The sequence below is a fragment of the Coccinella septempunctata genome, chromosome X (genome assembly GCF_907165205.1).
Source record: "Coccinella septempunctata chromosome X, icCocSept1.1, whole genome shotgun sequence".
NCBI classification, from domain to species: Eukaryota; Metazoa; Arthropoda; class Insecta; order Coleoptera; family Coccinellidae; genus Coccinella; species Coccinella septempunctata.
Genome location: NC_058198.1, coordinates 13657213 through 13677844, shown reverse-complemented (window position 1 = coordinate 13677844; position 20632 = coordinate 13657213). Strand labels below are relative to the sequence as shown.

The 20632-nt window shown below is 37.6% G+C and overlaps 1 protein-coding gene across 3 annotated transcripts in view; it reads left to right on the top strand.

Annotated features, from left to right (window-relative positions):
• The window catches only part of LOC123321869, a 243046-nt gene extending 227638 nt beyond the window's left edge, over window positions 1-15408 (top strand). For all 3 annotated transcript variants that reach the window (XM_044909655.1, XM_044909654.1, XM_044909653.1), the window contains 2 exons: window positions 13667-13816; window positions 14310-15408. In XM_044909655.1, the coding sequence (XP_044765590.1) occupies window positions 14329-15138 (810 nt within the window). In that variant the 5' untranslated portion in view covers window positions 13667-13816; window positions 14310-14328 and the 3' untranslated portion in view covers window positions 15139-15408. The remainder of the gene's footprint in view (window positions 1-13666; window positions 13817-14309) is intronic.
• Window positions 15409-20632: the final 5224 nt, after the last annotated feature.

Below are 20632 nucleotides of genomic sequence, written 5' to 3'. Positions count from 1 at the left end.
GGTTCAAAATTAAGCAAAAATCAAATAAAAACTAATATGGCCTTTTCCAGAATTTGAACCTTTCAAAAATAGATCCAGCTTTTACATAGAAAAAATGAATTGTAGGAATAGCACAAAAAAAGAAAATATATCAGGCTGTCCCATTCAAAGTATGAATGATAGGAATAATAGCACTCTGTTTGGTGTCTAAGGGCAGCATAAGACATTTGGCCTTGACAGATGAAATAGGAACATCATTTAAAACCGATATTGCCGTATGATCTATTTTAAAGATGTTCACTGAATGATGGACTTGTGGTTTCTCGAACAATGGCACAGTGATATCCAATACATGACCACTCAACATGATTTCATTCACACGGTTTAGGTACATTGAGTTTATCATTATAATATTCGAGTTTTTCATCATACAAATATTGTTTGGCCGCTCGCAATTTAGGAATAACTCATCAGACACTTGCACAGATACAAGTTCAGAATTTGAATATTTTAATACAGGATACAAAAACTTTCTGGTTTTTCTTTAGCTTGGCTTTCAAGAACTCTATCAACTTTTCGACTCAGAGGTCGATTTGCTGTTTTTGTTTTGAATTTTATTTTTCCTAAATAATTTTCAAACGAAAAAGCACTGAAATCATCTAAAGGGCCATGGATTTTAACATCATCACAAATAATATGAATCAAATTATGAACTTTATAAGTTAAATGTTCTGCACCATACAAAATACTGAAGTTTGAAACAAAATATTCAAGAAGAGATTGTGCATAATTTAAAAAGCTAAAATGAAGGTTTCTACTAGTCAAAATACGAATTGCCACATGCAGACTTAAAAAATGAATATATTTTGCGTGAGACAAATTATTTCTCATAACTATAGGTCCTGTATACAATAAAAAAGTTCTAAATTCTGTTCCTTTCCATCTATCAAGTTCACTAAGACTTCGAAGTTTCCTAAAAAACTCACTGGAAATAAAGGGGGGGAAAAAATTACCATTTCAGAAACATTACTTTGTTGAACTGGGTTCATTCTGCATGATTTGTTACCTTTAGTCCAGAGTTGGAGAAGTTTTTTCGCAACACCAAGGCAGATCAAATGAAGGTAATCATGGGAGAACTGTGCAAGGACTTTTCTAAACCAAAGTGGAAATAAGAACCTGGACTGATAGATATTATATCTTTATCCCTAGGGATATGTAGTAAAGATCGAGCATCAGTCGGTAGATCATCATGACCATAGGAAATCAACAATCGAAGAAGTTTATTCAAGTGGATCCTACTTATGGAGGAATTGAGAGCCCAATTCTGCAATGCATCTTTGAAAGGGGGTTTCTGAACATTTACTGTTTCTTGTTGAAAACTTTCATTTGATTGAATACTAGGTAAAATATTATCAGTGCTTGATGTCCAATGAGAACAACCAGGAGTGAGGGTGATCATTTTGAAAATGAGAAGATTTTCATGATACACTTGTATCAGGATTTCCAGAAAATTTAGAGGAATTAGGAACTGAATCATTTCCAGTATCAACAATAACCGAACTAGCGTTGAAATTTTTATTTGAAGTTGTTGAAGGAGGACAATTGGGTACTGATAACGGGGGATCATTTTCAAATCCTTCGAAACTTCGAAGAAAGGAAGTTATTCTTCGTTGATGCGTTTTAGATATAGTCGAGAATTTTTTGCGATATTTTGGCATAGTTTCAATTTCAATTTGAACAAACTAGCAAAAAATAATCTGAAGTTAGTAAAAAAACAGAACAAAATTAGTGGTAGTGATTTCAGATATCAAAAAATCTTTGTGTAGAAATGATTGAAAACAACTTTATAGCACTAACTACTGTATTAGAAGCGCGAGTACTCGTCTCGTGTGGGGAATAAGGGGTTATATGATTATGCCCGTTTCCGTTCTTTGGTTCTTTCAGGAATTGGCGCGAATATAAGCGATCGATAAAAACCGTCGTTTCAGCGTTTCAGGAATTGCCGGGGAAACACTTGAACATAGAGATATGTAATAATAAAATAATTTTTCAACACGTTCTTCATAATATTTAGTTTGAAGTTTGAAGTCACAATCTTTTTTTCAATAAATAAGTGTGTCTACCACACACATCGAATTAATTTTCTCAATTTCAAATGAAAATGTTACGTATTCGTAGGGGACTTACCCAAATTGTTCGAACGGTGTATTAGGAAATATAAGCAGGTATTTTATAAAACAACCAAGATGTCAGCTGAAATGCTGTACTAACTTCTTCATTTTGTTGCAAAACGAATAATAATATTGAAAGTTTGTCCTTTCACCTATATACCCTCGATAGAGTAGCTATATCACCTACATGAAACATTGATGTATCTGGGATAGAGCACAGCTTCATAGTCATACTCCCTTCTTGATCTAAAATTGGTACATCACAAATATAGAACAAGTTTCTAGATATGTTACGTGAATACCACAGAGCCGGCATATGGCGTTTACAGAATATTCACATATTCTGAATACAGCGCGGGCACATCCTAAATCGCGGATCGGTTAAGTAATGGTTATGAAAAAATACTACATAACAAAGTTCCTTATAAGGTCTCCGTAGAAAATATAACAGATATGTTACTGGTCAACTGGGGATGAATGAGGCGTGTGATCCTGGGTCAATCAGGGCTCTTAAAGTGATTTTTTCATCGTTTTTGTTGGTGGATCTGATGAGGGCGGTTGCTAGCACTGAGGTCTTTGATTCTCGGAGGTTGATCGTAGCGGGTCCCAAATGTGAATTGACCCTTTCTTGAGTTGGGTTGGAAGGATGCCTTTTTGTAACATCATTTCGCTTTTCTCAATGGAGCGTTGTATGATGGCAACCGTTGTATTTTTGGCATCTGAAATGACAGTGACAGATTTGTTTGAAGTGGTGACTCAGGCACTTTGTGTGCTTCTCTTTCAGCTACGCTAAGATTTTTGAATTTTTCGCATCTGTAGATCTCGTGGGGATTATTGCATATGCTGCACTTTGTTGTTCTCTTTAGGTGACTGTTTATCTTCTGGTGTTCATCGTACTTTCTTTCTTTTTTTTTTTTAATTTGTTCTGACGACTTCAAGTGTTTAGAAACGTTTAGCTAGGAAGCTGATGAGGTCATCCAGGTGCTGAATATATCGTGGCTTGTTCACACTTTGCTCGTAGAGATTTGCACTCCAGTTTTCTTAGCATGAGATATGCAATTATGTCTTCCCATTTGTTTATATTCATGTTTCTTCTTCTGTACTTTCCCTGATAGTGTCGTGTAATTTTTTCATGTCTCCTGCTGATTCAGAATCAGATTGGTGAAATCAAGAAGATTGTTCATGTTGCATGGTATTGGTATTCAAAATAATTCGTAAGGCTTTTCAACTAACTTTATTAATCGACTCCATCCTAATCTAAAATCACAATTTCGAATGTCTATTCTCATTTTCTCTTTCACTTCTTCACACATTTCAGTTTATTTGAATCAATTGAACATACCATTTTCAATTGATTCATTTGTCTTAGTTCTATCACTGTCTCTATCATCACTTTTCAGTTTATTTGAATCAATTGAACATACCATTTTCAATTGATTCGTGCTTTTGTATTCTTTACCACAGCTCAATCTATGGGAATAATCGAACATATTATCATTTACAATTGATTCATTCTTCACATTTTCCTGTCTATAAATAACCTCATAATGACTATCAGTATTTTGAGGGATGATATCCTCATCAACTTCAAGATATGGTTCTTTATACAGTTTTATCTGTGAACTGTTGCGTCTAAAGATTTTACCATTATCTGCCCTAATAATGAATGAGCGAGGTGTACTCCCCATCTTGACAATGAAACCTTTTATCCAACTATTATCTTTACGAAAGATAATTCGATTACCTTCTTCTAAATCAGGTTTTATTCTACTGCTACGATTATAAAATTTTGTATAGTTACTAACTTTCTTTTGAAATTGTTTTTCTACTTGAGCATTCAATTGAGGTTTTAACAATTTTTCAGCAATGGGCAATTTGGTTCGAGAAATTCGACTTTGCAATAGTTGTGATGGAGAAAATTTCAAATCTTGTACAGGTGCATTTCGATATTCTAGAAGACCTATATAAATATCAGTATGATCCCGAGACTTCTTGAGAATATTTTTACAAATATGCACCGCTTTCCGCTTTTTCAGCTAGTCCATGTCCTCTTGGATAATGAGGGCTCGAAGTAACTATTGCAAAATTGAACTCAGATGCAAACTTTCTACATTCATATGAACCGAATGGTACCTTATCACTTATTACTATTTTAGGTATGCCAAATCTTGAGAATATCTGCAACCATGCATTAATAATTTCTTTAGAAGACTTATTTTTCGAAGTAATCAATTCAATCCATTTATTATTAAAACTAAATAATTTTTTGCATTGTATTCCAAAATATCACATGAAACCTCATTAGAAGGAATATTTGGCAAATCAGTTTTGATCATCGGTTCTTTACAAAGTCTAGACTGATTGAGTTGACAGATCTCACATTTACTAATATAATTTTCAATATGTAAGTCCATATTTGGCCAATACAATAATTGTTTAGCCCTGAATTTGGATTTCTGTATGCCCAAATGAGATTCATGTAGAAGTTCTAACATCTGTGTTCTTAAATTGCTTGGAACTATGATACGATCATTCATATACAAAATACCATCATCCAATGTGATATCATTTCGAAATTGATAATAAAATTTGATTTCATCCTTGACTTTTGTTTTATGTGAAGGCCAACCATTTTTACAAGCATCGATTAAATGTTTCAATACTGCATCTTCTCTAGTTTCTTTTTGGAACTCTTTAATTTTCTCATCACTGACATTAATAGTATGAATAACTTCACTCAAAGTTTTTTCTTCATCACCCTTGTTTTCGAGAAAATGTCTAGATAAATAATAATCAGATAGATACATATATTTTCCCGGAACATATTCCAATTTTATATTATAATTTAGTAATTTTAATCTCATTCTCTGTAACTTTGCAGAGGGTATCTTATGAATTTCTTTTGACATTATAGATAAAAGTGGCTTGTGATCAGTTTTAATTTTGATATCACTAGAATAAATGTAATTATGAAATTTATTGCAAGCGAAAACCAAGCCTAATAATTCCTTTTCTATCATTGAATACTGTTTTTCTGTGTCTGAGAAACTTCTAGAAGCAAATGCTACTGGTTTATTTTCTTGTATCAAACAACATCCCAATCCGTTTTGACTACTGTGGCTTTCGATGACGATTTCTTTTGATTCATCAAATGTTTGTAAGATTGGGGCCTCCAAAATACTTTTTTTAATTTTTTCAAATGTTTTAGTGTGCTCATCTGTCCACACAAATATTACATCCTTTTTAATCAACTGACGTAGAGGAGCTGTCAATTCGGACTAATTAATAATGTAGCTTCTCATGTAATTGATAAAACCAAGAACCTTCATCAGTTCCTTTTTACTACTAGGAATTTCCAATTTTTCCAAGGCTTTTAATCTGTCCGTATCTATTGCTCTTCCTTTTTCTGAAAAAATATGACCCAAATATTTAACTTCTTTTAACCTATACTGAAATTTTGATGGATTGAATTTTACATTGACTTCATTAGCACGCTCTAATACCCTCCGTAAATTCCTCAAGTGTTTCACCCATAACCAACAGATCGTCTACATATATAAAAACTCCCGGTAAATCTCCAAAATTTTGATGAGTGTATCGCATAAAAACTTCGGGTGCAACAGATAGGCCATATGCTAATCTTTTAAAACAATATATTTGCTCTGAAGGGGTTGCAAAGCAAGTCAATAATTTACTTGAGTCATCTAGCTCAACATTCCAAAATCCCGAACTGAAATCCAATACCGAAAAATACTTCATTCCACATAATTTTTCCGAAATATCTTCTAAAGTAGGCATTACATAAGGCTCTCTAATCAAATATTTATTTAATTCCAAGGGACTCAGACATATTCTCAAATTGCCTTGTTTCTTTTCAATAATAACTATATTATTCAACCATTCAACAGGCTGATTCACTTTTTCAATAATATCTAATTTTTCTAATTCTTCCAAAGTTTCTGAAAATTGTTTTCTTAATTTCAAAGGAATTCTTCGTGGAGGATTCATAACAGCTTTATAATCATTTTTTAATTTCATCTTATATGGAACTCTGTATTTTCCGATACCTCTGAACGAACTACTATGTTTCTCTAGAAAAACTTCTCGGCTAATACCACTAACATTATTTTCAATACATTCTACTTTTTCAATCAAATTCATTGTAACACAGGTTTCATTACCAAGTATTGGAATATAATTTTCATTTAAGATCAAGAACGGAAATACACCTCTCTCACCCTTATGTTCGCAGACTAAATCAATTATTCCTAGAGGTTTGATTCTCTGACCTCCATAAGCTTCCAATATTATTGAGGTAGGCTTTAACTTCTTACAAGACTCATCCGTTTTCTTATAAATATTCAACGGTATAATATTGCTGTCTGAACCACTATCTAACTTGAAGTCGACAAGAATACCACCAACTCTAATTCTCTCTGTCCAGCTTTTCCTAGATATAAAACTAATATTAGAAATAGTATTCACATAGAATGAAATTATGGTGCGTAGGTTGTTTTCTACCGTTGAGGGTTCGCGACGTCGTAATATTGTAAATTTTTGTCGGTACTGTACCACCGTTGCAAACCTTGCTCCCTCACGGCCCATTTGGCGACGTGCCCCCGTTTATCCATCACGAAGCTATCGACTTTGCGCCATACATATTATTTGTGTTCTGTGGCCATACTGCGGATGCGTCTTTGGCAAACAGTTTCACGCTTCGCGTGCCGTCGCAGTAGCTACTTTGTGGGATGCCGTGCGTAACTATTTTGCTGTCATCCCGTAAGGTGTCCAGTCCGGCTCGCAAAACGGTTCTGATGAAGTATTCTTTTAGTCCCACGGGAATTGATCTTTCCTCGTTGAGCGACAGCACGAATGTGCTATGCCGGACCCACCGAGGATAAATTCTCGGTGGTACTTAAATCCGTACCGTTCCTTCAGCACACCGAGAATTTTTGAAACACGGCTTGGTTGTTCTGTCAGTCTTTATACGCATGGTGTCGGCTATATTGAATGCCATTAAGGATCTGAAACCGAGAACAACATTTTCATCGATTGCGATTGAGAAGTGTTCTACATTATGCAGTTTAATATCTCGGTATAAATAACAATACAAATACTGAAGGTGAGGAATTAATGAGAATTGCAAGTCTACTCGATGTTATTATTATGGAATAAACAAAAAGAACAGTAAGGGAGATATCGAAATATAATTTGGAAATTGAGGAACGACTACGATAATATGGCATTTGATATTTTTAACCGTAATGTACGTTGTAATAATAGAATTAAAAAGAGGCGCATTTTTTGGATAGCTATGTGGGAGAAAGTTGAAAAAGCAGTAATTTGGGTTCAATGATATGTGTATACAGTTATGTTATTATTGCATATTATGAATATATCTAGTACTTACTCGCTTAGTACCAGGTAGGAATCGACGTCCGAGTGGTAGCGGCTGTCTTGCAGTTCTTGTATCGTCAATTGTCTTGCCATTTGTTTTTAGAACATTTCACTTTTAACATGAATTAAACAATCACGAATGAAAAAAAAGGAGTTCTGTCACTGAGAAAAATGGAAGTAAAGTTCAAAAATAACAAACAAAAAAGTTCTGGGTTGGAAAATTAAAGAGAAAGTTCAAAAATAACGAAAAAACGCACAAGAATACGAAATACAAATAAATGTTCTTATAACGTTCACAGTAAAGGTATACAAAGAAAATTAATCAGGAAATTATTAGAAACTGTCCTCAACAGCACACAGAGGAATGACTGTTAATAGGGAATATTATTCAGGGTATGAACATCTGTTCAGATAATTGTTACCGCAATGTGGCGTACTGCTCTCTAATTGGTTAAAAATTAATGATCAGATTGTCTTTTGTTTTTTGTCGCGTTGCGGTTGTAGCTTTGGAAAAAATTGGGTGGGGGAAAAATGATGCGCGGAGAAATCATCCGTTCGTGGAAAAGTACAGGGTGGTACTTGTGTATTATTGAAAAAATAAAACGAAATGAAAAAAAAAAAATGGGAATTTTATAGTAAGTGAAGTGTGTCTTTCAATGTTCTTCGAGAAGGGTATTGAAAGATATTTTATAATTAATATTAGCGGAAAAGGCATCGCATCCGTCTATAAGGACGGAGTCAGAAAAACACGAAAGTAGTAAGATAAGCATTACATTGCATTTAAATGATTTGAGTATGACAGCGATGAGTGACATCTCGGGTGGCATGGAATAGCTACAGTTGCCACAGCCTCCTACATAACTTCTCTATAGCCGGTGCTCTGGAGTCGTTGAGAGCCTTTCATTGTTGTGGAATTCAAGTTGGTACTTGCTATGATAATGCACCTAGACCTGATGACATCAAGGCTGAATCCCTGGGCAACAAAATATCATGTGGAAAATAGAATAGCTTTACCCAGAAGGTAATAAAGATTCATGCTCCCTTTTTTACCAAAAAGTTCCCTCAATTCCGATCCACATAATATTATGTGGCCCAGGAAGTCAGCCTTGATGTCATCGGGTCCAGGTGCATTATCATAGCAAGTACCAACTTGAATTCCACGACAATGAAAGGCTCTTAGCGATTCCAGAGCACCGGCTATAGAGAGGTTGTGTAGAAGGCTGTAGCATCTGTTGCTTTTCCATGCCACCCGAGATGTCACACATTGCTGTCAGATTCAAATTATTCAAATGCAATCGTACGATTTTCGTGTTCTTCTGACTCCGTCCTTATAGATGGATGCGATGCCTTTTTCCCTATTATATTATGAAATATCTTTCAATACCCTTCTCGAAGTACATTGAAAGACACAATCTTTGTAATATTTAGTAAATTACATTATTGATGAATAAATGTTCACTTACTATGAAATTCCCAGTTTTTTTTCATTTCGTTTGATTTTTCCAATAATACTCAAGTACCACCCTGTACTTTTCCACGAACGGACGATTTTTCTCTTTCCACGCATCATTTCCCCCCCAACCAATTTTTTTCATAGCAACAACTGCAACGTGACAAAAAACAGAAGACAATCTGATCATCAATGTTTCAACCAATCAGAAAGCAGTAAGCCACATTGCGGTAACAATCAGCTGACCAGATTTTCATTCTTTGAATAATATTCCTTATTCCTAGTCGTTCCTGTGGAGTGATGTTTATAATATTTTTCCAAGTAATTTTCCTGTGAACGTTATTAAAAAACATTTATTTTTATTTCATGTTGAAGTGCGTTTTTTAGTTATTAAACTTTCTCTGTTATTTTCCTTACCAGAATTCTTTTGTTTTGTTATTTTTGAACTTTCTTCTCATTTTCTACGAAGGAGAACCCTTTTTTTATTTGTTTTTAAACATAACTTTTATCTGTGAAAGTGAACAGTGCGTAGGAAAAATGGCAAGACCACTTAACATGCAAGAATTTCAAGACGTCCGCTACCGATCGGACGTCGATGCCTACCTGGTGCTAAGCGAATAAGTACTTAATATATTCATAATATGCAATAATAACATAAATGTATACATATATCGTTGAACCCAAATTACTGCTTTTTCAACTTTCTTCCACATAGCTATCAAAAAAAGGCATCATAATCAAAGTAATCTTTCTAATTCTATTATTACAACGTACATTAAGTTTAAAAATATTAAATGACATATTGTCGAAGTCGTTCCTCAATTTCCAAATTATATTTCGATCTCTCCTTCACTGTTATTCATTTTGTTTTCTTTTATAATGATAACATCGAGTGAACTTTCAATTCCCATTAGTTGCTCACATTCATTATTTGTTATTTATACCGATATATTAAACTGCATAATGTAGAATACTTTTCAATCGAGATCGATGAAAACGTTGTTCTCGGTTTCAGATCCTTAACGGCATTCCATATCCTTAACGGCATTCCATATCGCGGACACGATGCGCATTAAGTTCGACAGAAAGACGAAGCCATATTACAATTCAAAAATTCTCGGTGTGCTGAAGGAACGGTGCGGATTTAGGTACCACCGAGAATTTCACCTCGGTGGGTCCGGCATATATAACACCTTCGTGCTGGCGCTCAACGAGGAAAGATCTATTCCCGTGGGAGTGAAAAATACTTTATCAGAACCGTTTTGCGAGCCGGACTGGACACCTTGCGGGATGACAGCAAAACAGTTACGCACGGCATCCCGCAAGGTAGCTCCTGCGACGGCACGCAAAGCGTGAAACTGTTTGCCGAAGACGCATCAGCAATATGGCGCAAAGTGGATAGCTTCGTGATGCATAAACGGGGGCACGCCGCCAACGTGAGGGAGCAAGGTTTGCAACGGTGGTACAGTACCGACAAAAATTTACAATATTGCGACGTCGCGTACATGTACTACCGTCGCAAACACGGCGTGATAGCCGAACCCTCAACGGTAGAAAACAACCTACACACCATAATTTCCGACGAGAACAGAGCATCGATTCTGCTGATCCACCAACATTTTGGATTGGTTCTCAACCATCCAAAAAATCCGCTATTGCGCTTTCAATTTTATTCGAGAAGGGTATTGAAAGATATTTCATAATATATTAAGGGAAAAGGCATCGCATCCGTCTATAAGGACGGAGTCAGAAGAACACGAAAGTAATAAGATAGGCATTACATTGCATTTAAATGATTTGAGTATGACAGCAATGAGTGACATCTCGGGTGGCATGGAAAAGTTACAGATGCTACAGCCTTCTACATAACCTCTCTATATCCGGTGCTCTGGAATCGCTAAGAGCCTTTTATTGTTGTGGGATTCAAGTTGGTACTTGCTATGATAATGCACCTGGACCCGATGACATCAAGGCTGGGCCACATTTTAAGTTCAACAATCATTATAGTAACATCATAAATAAGGCTTATAAAATACTCGGATTTGTTATACGGAACAGTAGAGAATTCAATGTTGAAACTACTATTAAACTCTACACAACCCTTGTGAGACCTCATCTTGAATATGCCGCCAATGTCTGGTCGCCAACTTACTATATCCATAGCAATGAGATTGAAAAAGTGCAGAAGCGATTCCTGCGATATATCCATGTTAAAAAAAATGGAAGTTATCCATTTATGATTTCCTATCGGTCTATGTTGTTAGATTTTCACCTCTGCTCTCTTGATGTCCGGAGGAGGACTCAAGCTGTGATATTTATACATAATATTGTAAATAATTTGAAGTATTGTGATTGTCATCTTATTAACTTCATCAAGTTTAGAGTGCCAAAGATTAATCTGAGGATGTTATCTTGTGACCTGTTTTGTGTTGACAGAAGGAGTCCATCACCTATCACTCACCTGCTGGGCGTTTGCAATGCGGTGTTGTCAGAGGGTATAATTCGCGATTTTTTTAACACTAGCAGGAAAGAAATTAAGCTCAATTTGCTGCTGCATCAGAAGGAAAACCCAATTTAATGTGATATTAAATATAATATTAAATATTGATATACTTTATACATCTGCTTTTGTTGTCTTTCATTTGTTCAAATGTTTCTTGTTGTTATATTGTTAAATCTTATATTTCTAGATTGTGAATTCAGCGAAATGTTGAAAACCTTTGCATGTAATTACCTTCGGTGTATGTAAAGTGAAGATGAATAAATAAATAAATAATATTATCTGGAAAATAGAATACCTTCACCTAGGCGGGAATAAAGATTCATGCTTCCTGTCTTCCACCAATTCACTCAATTCCGATCCGCATCATATTGAAGGTGAACTTCTTTTTGAGCAAGAACATGTGGAAGTTGTGACTATGTTGTGTTCCTCCTATTTTTTATCGATTCGGTAGGACGTAATCGTGCCTAGTTGATTTTTAATGAAATTGAATATTTGCTTATTGTCTCTGTACCTTTTCTGGTACTCTTTTTGTTCTAGAGAAAATATTGACGATTTTGAGGTCATTTTTCAGTGATCTTAATGAATTTGTTCCACTCAAAAAGATGCCAAAAATATAGGGCTGTTCCAATAAAAAAAATGTCATGTTTTATTAAACATTGAAAATTCGTATTTAATAATAAAAGGTGAAAATTATACAAAATATTCTCCAGGTCGAAAGCATTAAATATTGATTGAAAAAATTGTCTTTTATGGCGCCGAAAAGTAATTGTAATTTTTCTTGAGAATTTTGGTATTCTTCAGTTATGCTCGTTGGAGACTTTTTGCTCCTATAAAAACTACAGTGAAGATTTAGTATATAAGAGAGACATTTTCAAGACATATTATAATTTCGAAGTTGTATCTATGTTGTTCGTGTGACAAGAATTGATAGTGCTTTGCCAAAGTTGTGTGTGGACTTGTGTCTGATATTCATAAAAAGATTATCAGGCAGGCTTCAATATTTCAAATTCAAGGCGAACACATACATACAACTTCAATGCGGCACTTTTGCTGAATTGCATTACTTTGTGAGGATTTGGCCCAGATACGACGGTCATCGGCTGCACTTTCTGATCGCTACATATTATTGATTAATTGGGTAGTTACGAAATATTAGATCCAATATAAATAGATGTAAGAACATTCTTCAGTTTCTTCTTATTCGATTCACTACTGTGAATAGTCAAACCCAAAGAAGGGAGCCTTACAACCTCAGTATCTTGTCCATGTTCCTTCGAGTCAAAGAAGAAATCCAGCAACGTGAACAGTTGGCGAAGAATCAGAGCTTCAACCACTCCAGACGAGGCATAGAAAATCCACGGAACAAAGGAAGATCCAGCTAGACGACAAAGGAGTAGATAGAACGATAGATAGATAGATAGTATATATATTTCCAAATAACAATATACATAGTAAAAAGTGAAATGGAAAGAATGTCAAAGAAATATCATGAGTATTAGGTCTTTGAGGATACCTATTTATAATTTTTACAGTAGTCATAGAATTCATTCATATTATATGGTTCGCATGTGAACAGAAACTGAAGTATTTCTTTCTTGAAACGGGTTCTCTCGTTGATATGGCTAAACTCTCTAGGTAGTGCATTATGGAGTTTCATACACATATATCTGACGCTATTTTGTGTCAGAGCTAAGGTATGCCTTGGGTAGAGGTATGGGTACATCCTTCTGGTGCTCTTAGCATTTCTGTATTGAATGAAATAATGTTAGTGTTCTGTAACAAACATCAAGCTTTTGAAGATATATAATCCCCAGACTGTTAACAGGCCATTGTGTCGAAAGGCTCTCCTGCAGCTCTGTCTATTTCCAAACCCTATCATTGTCCTCAAGGCTAGCTTTTGGGTCACGAAAATACTCTGAACATTAGCACTATTTCCCCAAAAAAAGATGACATATGATAATAAGGAATAAAAGTTAGCATAATATACAGTCTTCAAGACATTTAAGTCTAAAAAGTTTCTTAGTACCTTCAGTGAGTAAACCGCCGTAGCTAATCGTTTGTTCAGGCCAGTTATATGTTCGTTTCATCTTAATTCTGAAGTGAGCCATATGCCCAAAAATTTCGTTGTGGTTGTAATTTCGTCTTTATTCAGGAGCCTTGTTACAGAAATATCGGAGCTCGACTGGACAGTATGAAAGTGGACCAGTTCTGTCTTTCCAACATTCAGGAGCAAGTTGTTGTCAGCACACCACATTTCCACGTTCTTAACTGTATTTTCTAATGAAAATACATCAATTCAAGAAAAGAAACACCTCGGTAAGTGTTTGATTCTTTATTGAACAAATAATAGTCACATTTTATATACATAAGATATATGTAATATACGTAAGATCCAACATCTATATAGGTAAAGCAATAATTTGAATCACACATGGCAAACAAAACGGTCGAAAAATAGTTTTTGTAGTTGTAATACATGGAACCACTATTCGGTGGTTGCTTAAGCCTTATGTGCTTGCCATCAATGGCACCGATGCACTTAGGGAATTTTACATTTCTTTCAAATCCTTGTGCGATTTCTTGCTACTTCTCAGAACATAGTTTTGGTATTGTTTTTTCAAGTAAACAGATCCAAATAGCTTTACAGACATCTTTAATAATAGTGCTGGCAGTAGATCTTCCCACTCGGAAATTATAGTGTAGATCTGTTAAGGAACATCCGGTAGCAAGATATCTAAAACAAAAATACAAAAAAATATACTTTTTTCACATATCAACAATCAGATGAATTCATAATTGATTCCTACAGGGGAGTTGCTGCATAAAAAATGGAAGAATATACGAGACAGATACTGCAGAGATCTTTTGAATCAACGAGGAAAGTCTGGAGATGGTGCCAAAAAAAAGCACCTTATGTATACTCGAAGCAATTGAGGTTTCTTAAAGACACAGTTACACCAAAAGAAACCACTGATACTTTAAAAGAATTGAACATTGAATCAGGGGGTAGTACAGTAGTCGAAGAGCGCACCACTCCGTCAACTGCAACACCCACCTCTACGAAACGATTGATAGGAAAAAAAAGATCTAATCTCATAGAAGAAAAACTACTATGCTCTCTGAAAACCTATGAGAAAAGGATGAGTTCTGATTGCCATGATAATGACGACAACAGACAGTTTTTGCTATCTTTGGTACCTACTCTTGCTTCTCTCCCAAAATTATCAAATACTAAATGCAGAATAGAAATTCTGCAAGTTATGAGTAAATACGAATCTTGCGCTGCACAACAAACTCATCAACAGCCAGGTTACATTCCGCATCATATTCAACAACAACCATGTTACATTCCACAAATCCAACAACACCCAAGTTACAATTCACAACAGTTTCAGCAGCAGCAAGGGTACACTCCATATACTCATCAAAACCAAATGTTTCAAAATCAACAACAACCTATTCATTCTGCGGATCTACAACGAATTAATCACAAGCGATCTCTGGCAGAACAGCAAGAACAAAGTTGGAATCCGGAAGCGAGTAATGCGGCAGCGGACACAGTTCAATCTTATCTCAGCATTTCTCTGGAGATGATGATTCTCAATTCAGCATTTTTCAGTTTATTACCTCGCATCTGAAATAATTTTTTTCCATGTTCTCAAATGTTTGTTTACATTCCAAATCTCCTTGAAATTTTGTATACATTTACATTTCTCAAGCAAAAAGAGATTTGTAAATTTCCTTTATTTTTTTAAACTTTGTATTGACCTCATTGTAACTTTGAAATTGAAATGAATATTCATAAATCAAGATAGAAAGTATTCGCTTCACCTTTTCCAATTAGAGTATCAATTTTCGCCATATGTAGAATCTGTGTTCTCCACAAAAATATTTCGTGAAAAAGAGAGATATAGCACAAGAACTACATACCTGACAGTGATAACTAATTTTTCTTCTGGGGAAATGCATGTTCTCATACGGGTATTTGTTTTAGTTCTGTTATTTTTTATAGTGTTGGGCAATTCATCGAACGAACTAATTGACATTCTCATATAATTGAAAAATTTTTCATCATCCTTCCTTAATTCAAAAAACGAATTTGTGAATTGTCCTTTCGATTTTCTCTTCTCTACGATTGCATGTACCCACATTCTCCTCTTTTGCTTCTTCTCTTTTTCCATAGTAAATATAACGTGGCAATTTGAACGATTCAATGTTTCATATTCAATAATCACAATTACAAAAAAACTGTTTTCAACCAACTTACTTCCTACTCAGATCACACTTCGGTAGAGACTGTGTTGCCTTCCAAAACAGTAGTGTGTGGTTTGAAGAAACGGCAGAAACCGCTGTGAGTCAGAGCCCTTACGATAACCAACAAGATCGTTCGGAAAACCGACTGAAATGGATGAGCTCACAGGCGTGCACGCGCTACACTCGCTGCAGATCCCATTTCAGGCGGATCGCGCGTACAGCTCGTAGTCGCTTGAATAAACCCGCTCGAAGTCGCCTGCAGTGGACAACGCTATATTGAAATATGATATTTGGGATCTGTAGCGGCTTGCCGCACGTTAACGCTCTTTTCGCGTAAGTGCTTCCAGTGACACCCGGTCTCGATTTCTGAGTCCAGATCAGTTATCCGGCGTTCTTCCGTTTCGTAGGAAGTCCTGCCATCATCTTTCATACTCGGCGGTATTTCTACTTCAAGGCGATGTCTGCGTTCTTCTCCACAAAAAATCACCATTTTTCTTCCTCACTTTATTCGTCAGCCTTATACAACCGGTATCAGAAATAGAATATGTGGGATTCCCATCTTCCATGGCCTTCCTGAGGCGTGCTCCTTGATTTGAGGGGACCCCAAGAAATTCCAGGGCCATGGGATTAATATGAATTCCAAGTAACCCATGCACTGGCTGTGCAGCATTTCCCATTTCTCTTGGCAGTAGAGTGCTGCGAAATATTAGGTTAGTCACGAAACTATTTAATCACTGCGTGATTTAAAATAAAAATTGACCTGTTCAAGCATTTTAATGAAGAATAGTTAGAACAGAAGATTGACCTCAAAATGTTTATTAGTACCTACATACATAACCTGTGTCATAAGATATAAAAAAGGCGTTTGTTATTTCAGATAGAATCTCGAAAATCCTTAGATGCATCTTAATGATTTATTAAAATATAAAGCCTTGGATATAATAAAACAGTTTCATTAAATTCAAGGCTTTATATTTTTTCTCATAAGACTTATTTTAATTCAAATGAAAATGAAGTATTTCAGAAAGATTGAAATAATATCTACCTATGTTGAGAATAACAGTTCTATTTCAATACCGTCTGTCGAAGGTACAAGAAATTTTTATTAAAACCTCGATTCAAAACGAAGCTATGAAAATATGTAGAGGTATTTCTAAAATCTAACAATTGGACATATTCTGGTAATTGTATCCTCATTGAAGGATCATTAGGCGTTTTCGGAAACTTACTCAGGGTTACTAACTCGATCCATTGAGGTCACGTGACGGATCTTCTCGGATCACTGACCCGGTTCTAGTATAGTATAGTATAGTTAGTGTGCCCCATAACAGAGCTGTTTTCATCGCGCCCTTTACAGCTCGCCTTCCAGATCCAGAGATCTGATTAAATCCAATATCTGGGATTCAACGAGGATAATTCCAAACTCCTACAAGTTTCTCGTCCAAAGCACACTTTCCTTTGGCTTGCAATGGCAAAGCATTCCGTAACCAGGTGAATAGGAGTTTCCTCCTCCTCCCCACAGAATCTACACGCGTCAGTGTCCGACAAACTACTGTGGTCTTGGTTGGGTTAACGTTCAGCCCCACAGACAAGCACCATTGCTCAATAATTCTAAGGCCCTTCTGCATTAGGTCGCAGAGAATGCCTTCGAATTTTCCTCTAATTATCAGGACTATGTCACCAGCATAGCCTACACATTCGAAGCCGAGCTCCGCTAGCCTGTGTAGAAGTTCATCTACTACTAGACTCCATAAGAGGGGAGATATTACCCCTCCCTGAGGTGTTCCACTAGTAGCTTTGACAAAGACGGTTTCATCGCCCATCGATGTCTCAGCTATTCTCGTCGTTAACACCTCATACATCCACTTTAAAATGGTATCATTCACTCCTCGCCTCTTAAGTGCATCTCTGACAGACACGTGTGTTGTGTTGTCAAAGGCCCCAGATACATCCAGGAAGGCACACATGGCGATTTCTTTGTTGTTCAGAGTTCTCTGGATGACTTCAGTCAACTGATACAGGGCGGTTTCCGTTGAACGTCCCGCCCTGTAAGCATGCTGACAATTGTGAAGTGGTATTTTCTCCAGATACTCCGTTCTTATGTAGTTATCCACTACTTTCTCCATCGTTTTTAAAAGGAACGATGTTAAGCAAATGGGTCTAAAGGATCGAGGGTCAGTCCCGTCCTTTTTCCCTACTTTTGGAATGAAGGTAACTCTTGCCCTTCTCCATCTTCTAGGTATTTGACCCAATGCCAAGCTGCTCCTTGTGATATTTAATAGATGAGGGAGGATCTCCTCCACTCCTTTCTGCAGGAGTATCGGAAACACCCCATCCACTCCTGGGGATTTATACAGCTGAAAGGTGCTTATGGCCCATTCAAGTCGTTGACTTGTGAATATTTTCTTAGCAATGTCCCAGTCCTCCTTGCGGGAGTTCTTGTTGTACTTCGTTGCTGTTTCGGTATTATCTATTGGTTCACTACCTGGGAAGTGTGTTTTGAGAAGAAGACTGGCTCGTTCCTTTTCTCCTTCAGTGTAAGAACCATATGGCTTCTTAAGCGACATAATGGGGTTAGTTCCCCCTTTTGCCATGACCTTCTGAAGTCTGGCTGCTGTGGGAGTGGAAGTGATATTTTCACAAAAGGTTTGCAAATTAAGTCTTTTGGCCTTCCTGATCTCCTTGTTGTACTGAGTGAGTTTCTCAGTATACCCTTGCCAGTTACTGTCTCGTTTGGCTCTGTTGAAGAGCCGACGGACTTCCTTTCGAAGGTTTGACAGGTTGTCATTCCACCAAGGAGCTTCTTTACTTGATCGAGACTTGGTCAATGGGCAGCTAGAGTGAAATGCCTCCATCATTGCCTCACTTACCTGCTCTACATGTTGCTCAAAATCGTAATGACGGTGTTTTTCCCGCCCTATTCCGATTTGTTCTAAATTATTCTTCAGATTGCTTCTGTAAAGGAACCAATCTGTTTTTCTGGGATTCCGAATCAAGGGGGGCGAGGTTATATCTCCCTCCACCTTGAACTCGATAATTCTATGATCAGAGAGTGAAGGTTCGTTCATCACTCTCCAGGAAGTGACATTTTTCCTGGCAGCGACATTAACAATTGTCACGTCCAGGGCCTCTTCTCTCGCTCTCGTGACAAAAGTTGATGTAGTCCCCACATTTAATGTCTCGAGATTGTTAGCTGAGAGATATTCAAGCAAGCACTCACCTCTAGCGTTGTTGTTCGTGCTTCCCCAAATGGTGTTATGTGCGTTGGCATCACATCCAATTATAATTGGCAACTTCCTGCTGTTGCAGTATCGTACTAGCCGCTGTACTTCCTCTGGCGGTGTAATTGGCCCATCTCTAGCGAAGTATGCAGATGCTATGACAATGTCCCGGTCAATGCCCCCAATGTTGAGGTGTACCATGATTGGAATCAGGTCCCGAGACATGTATTCTGAAACACAAATATACTTAATGTTGCTTCTTATGAGCACACAGGCACGTGGAGATACCTGCCTCTGGTCATAAATCAGTTTTGAGTCTTTGCATGCCAATCCTGAGATTTGGCCTTCTTTGTTGATCCAGGGTTCCTGGATCAGAGCAATGCCTAATTACAACCTCGCAAATAACCTTGCAACCACTGCTGAACAACCCTTCGCGTGATGCAGGTTCACTTGCAATACTTTCGAGAAGATGCAATGGTTGTTTTGGGGTGAGGGACGTTGGTTACCCCGTCCCTTTACATCCCCTCCTCCATCTTCTCCTGTTCCTCCTTCGATTCCTTTCGGAATCCGAGAAGGCACTCACGGACAGCTGACAGCTACGCCCAGCTGCCAGGGCGGCAGAGGGAATCTCCGCCGCCATAGGCGCCCCGGCAGAGCCAACAGCTTGCCCTAGACTTGAGTCTGCCCCTTCTCCCTGCACCTCGGGTTCCCGGGATGTGGAGGGCATCTCCACATCCACCGAACCCTCCACAGGGACATCCTTACTCTTTAACCCTGAGACTGGGATGCGCCCAAACTGGAAGTTTAGGCAACATCCCCCTGCCTTCAGGGTTTCTTCTGTTTGGGGATCAATCCCAATCGTGAGGACTGTTCCCTTGCCCTCCTTCCTGGAGTTCAGAATTCTCCATGCCCCAGTATTGAGGTTGGAGTTCTGAACTTCCACGAGTCTGAGGATCTTCTCAGGCTCCATTTCTTGGCTTCTTGGAAAGAATACCGTAATGTTGGTAGGCTTGGTGATGTCGTCTCCCCTTAGCACCACCAACTCGGGTCCCTTCCAAGATTTCAGCTGCGGAACTGATTTTATGATCCATTCCGCAGATCCCTGGGATCCACAATCGACCAGCATCATTCCATTCCTGAAATGAACGCCAGTAAAGTGGATCCCCCTTTCCTGGCTCTGGCACATCTCCTCCACCAGGATATCTTTCAGGGAGGAAAGTTGCTCTGTCTCCAGGGTAGCCTTAGGGTAGTCCTTGTGCAAGATTCCAACCCTGGAGGTTTTCTCAGCTTTGACAGCTGCTGCATAGCCAGTGACTTGCCCGGTCTTAGCTACAGCTGTCTTCTGCCTCTTTGGTAGAGGCCGCGTCGGAGGTGCTATAAGCTCCGGACCTCTTTTATTCTGTTTGCCCGTAGGTGTAACCCTCGGGGTTGGGTGCGAAAAAGCTTGCTTTCTAGCCTCCTCAAGTGCAAGGCCCTGATGGAGGTGTCGCAGGTAGCTTCGCACCCCTGCACCACTGAGTCCTCTCCTCAGTGGGTCATCTCTGCCACCCGGTTCTCCCAACTTGGGCAACTCAAATGGCAGCCGATTTTTATTTGGTCTTTTGACCTTCCCCTTTTCAAGGTGCCCGGATGAGGAGGTGGAGGGTTTCTCCACCTC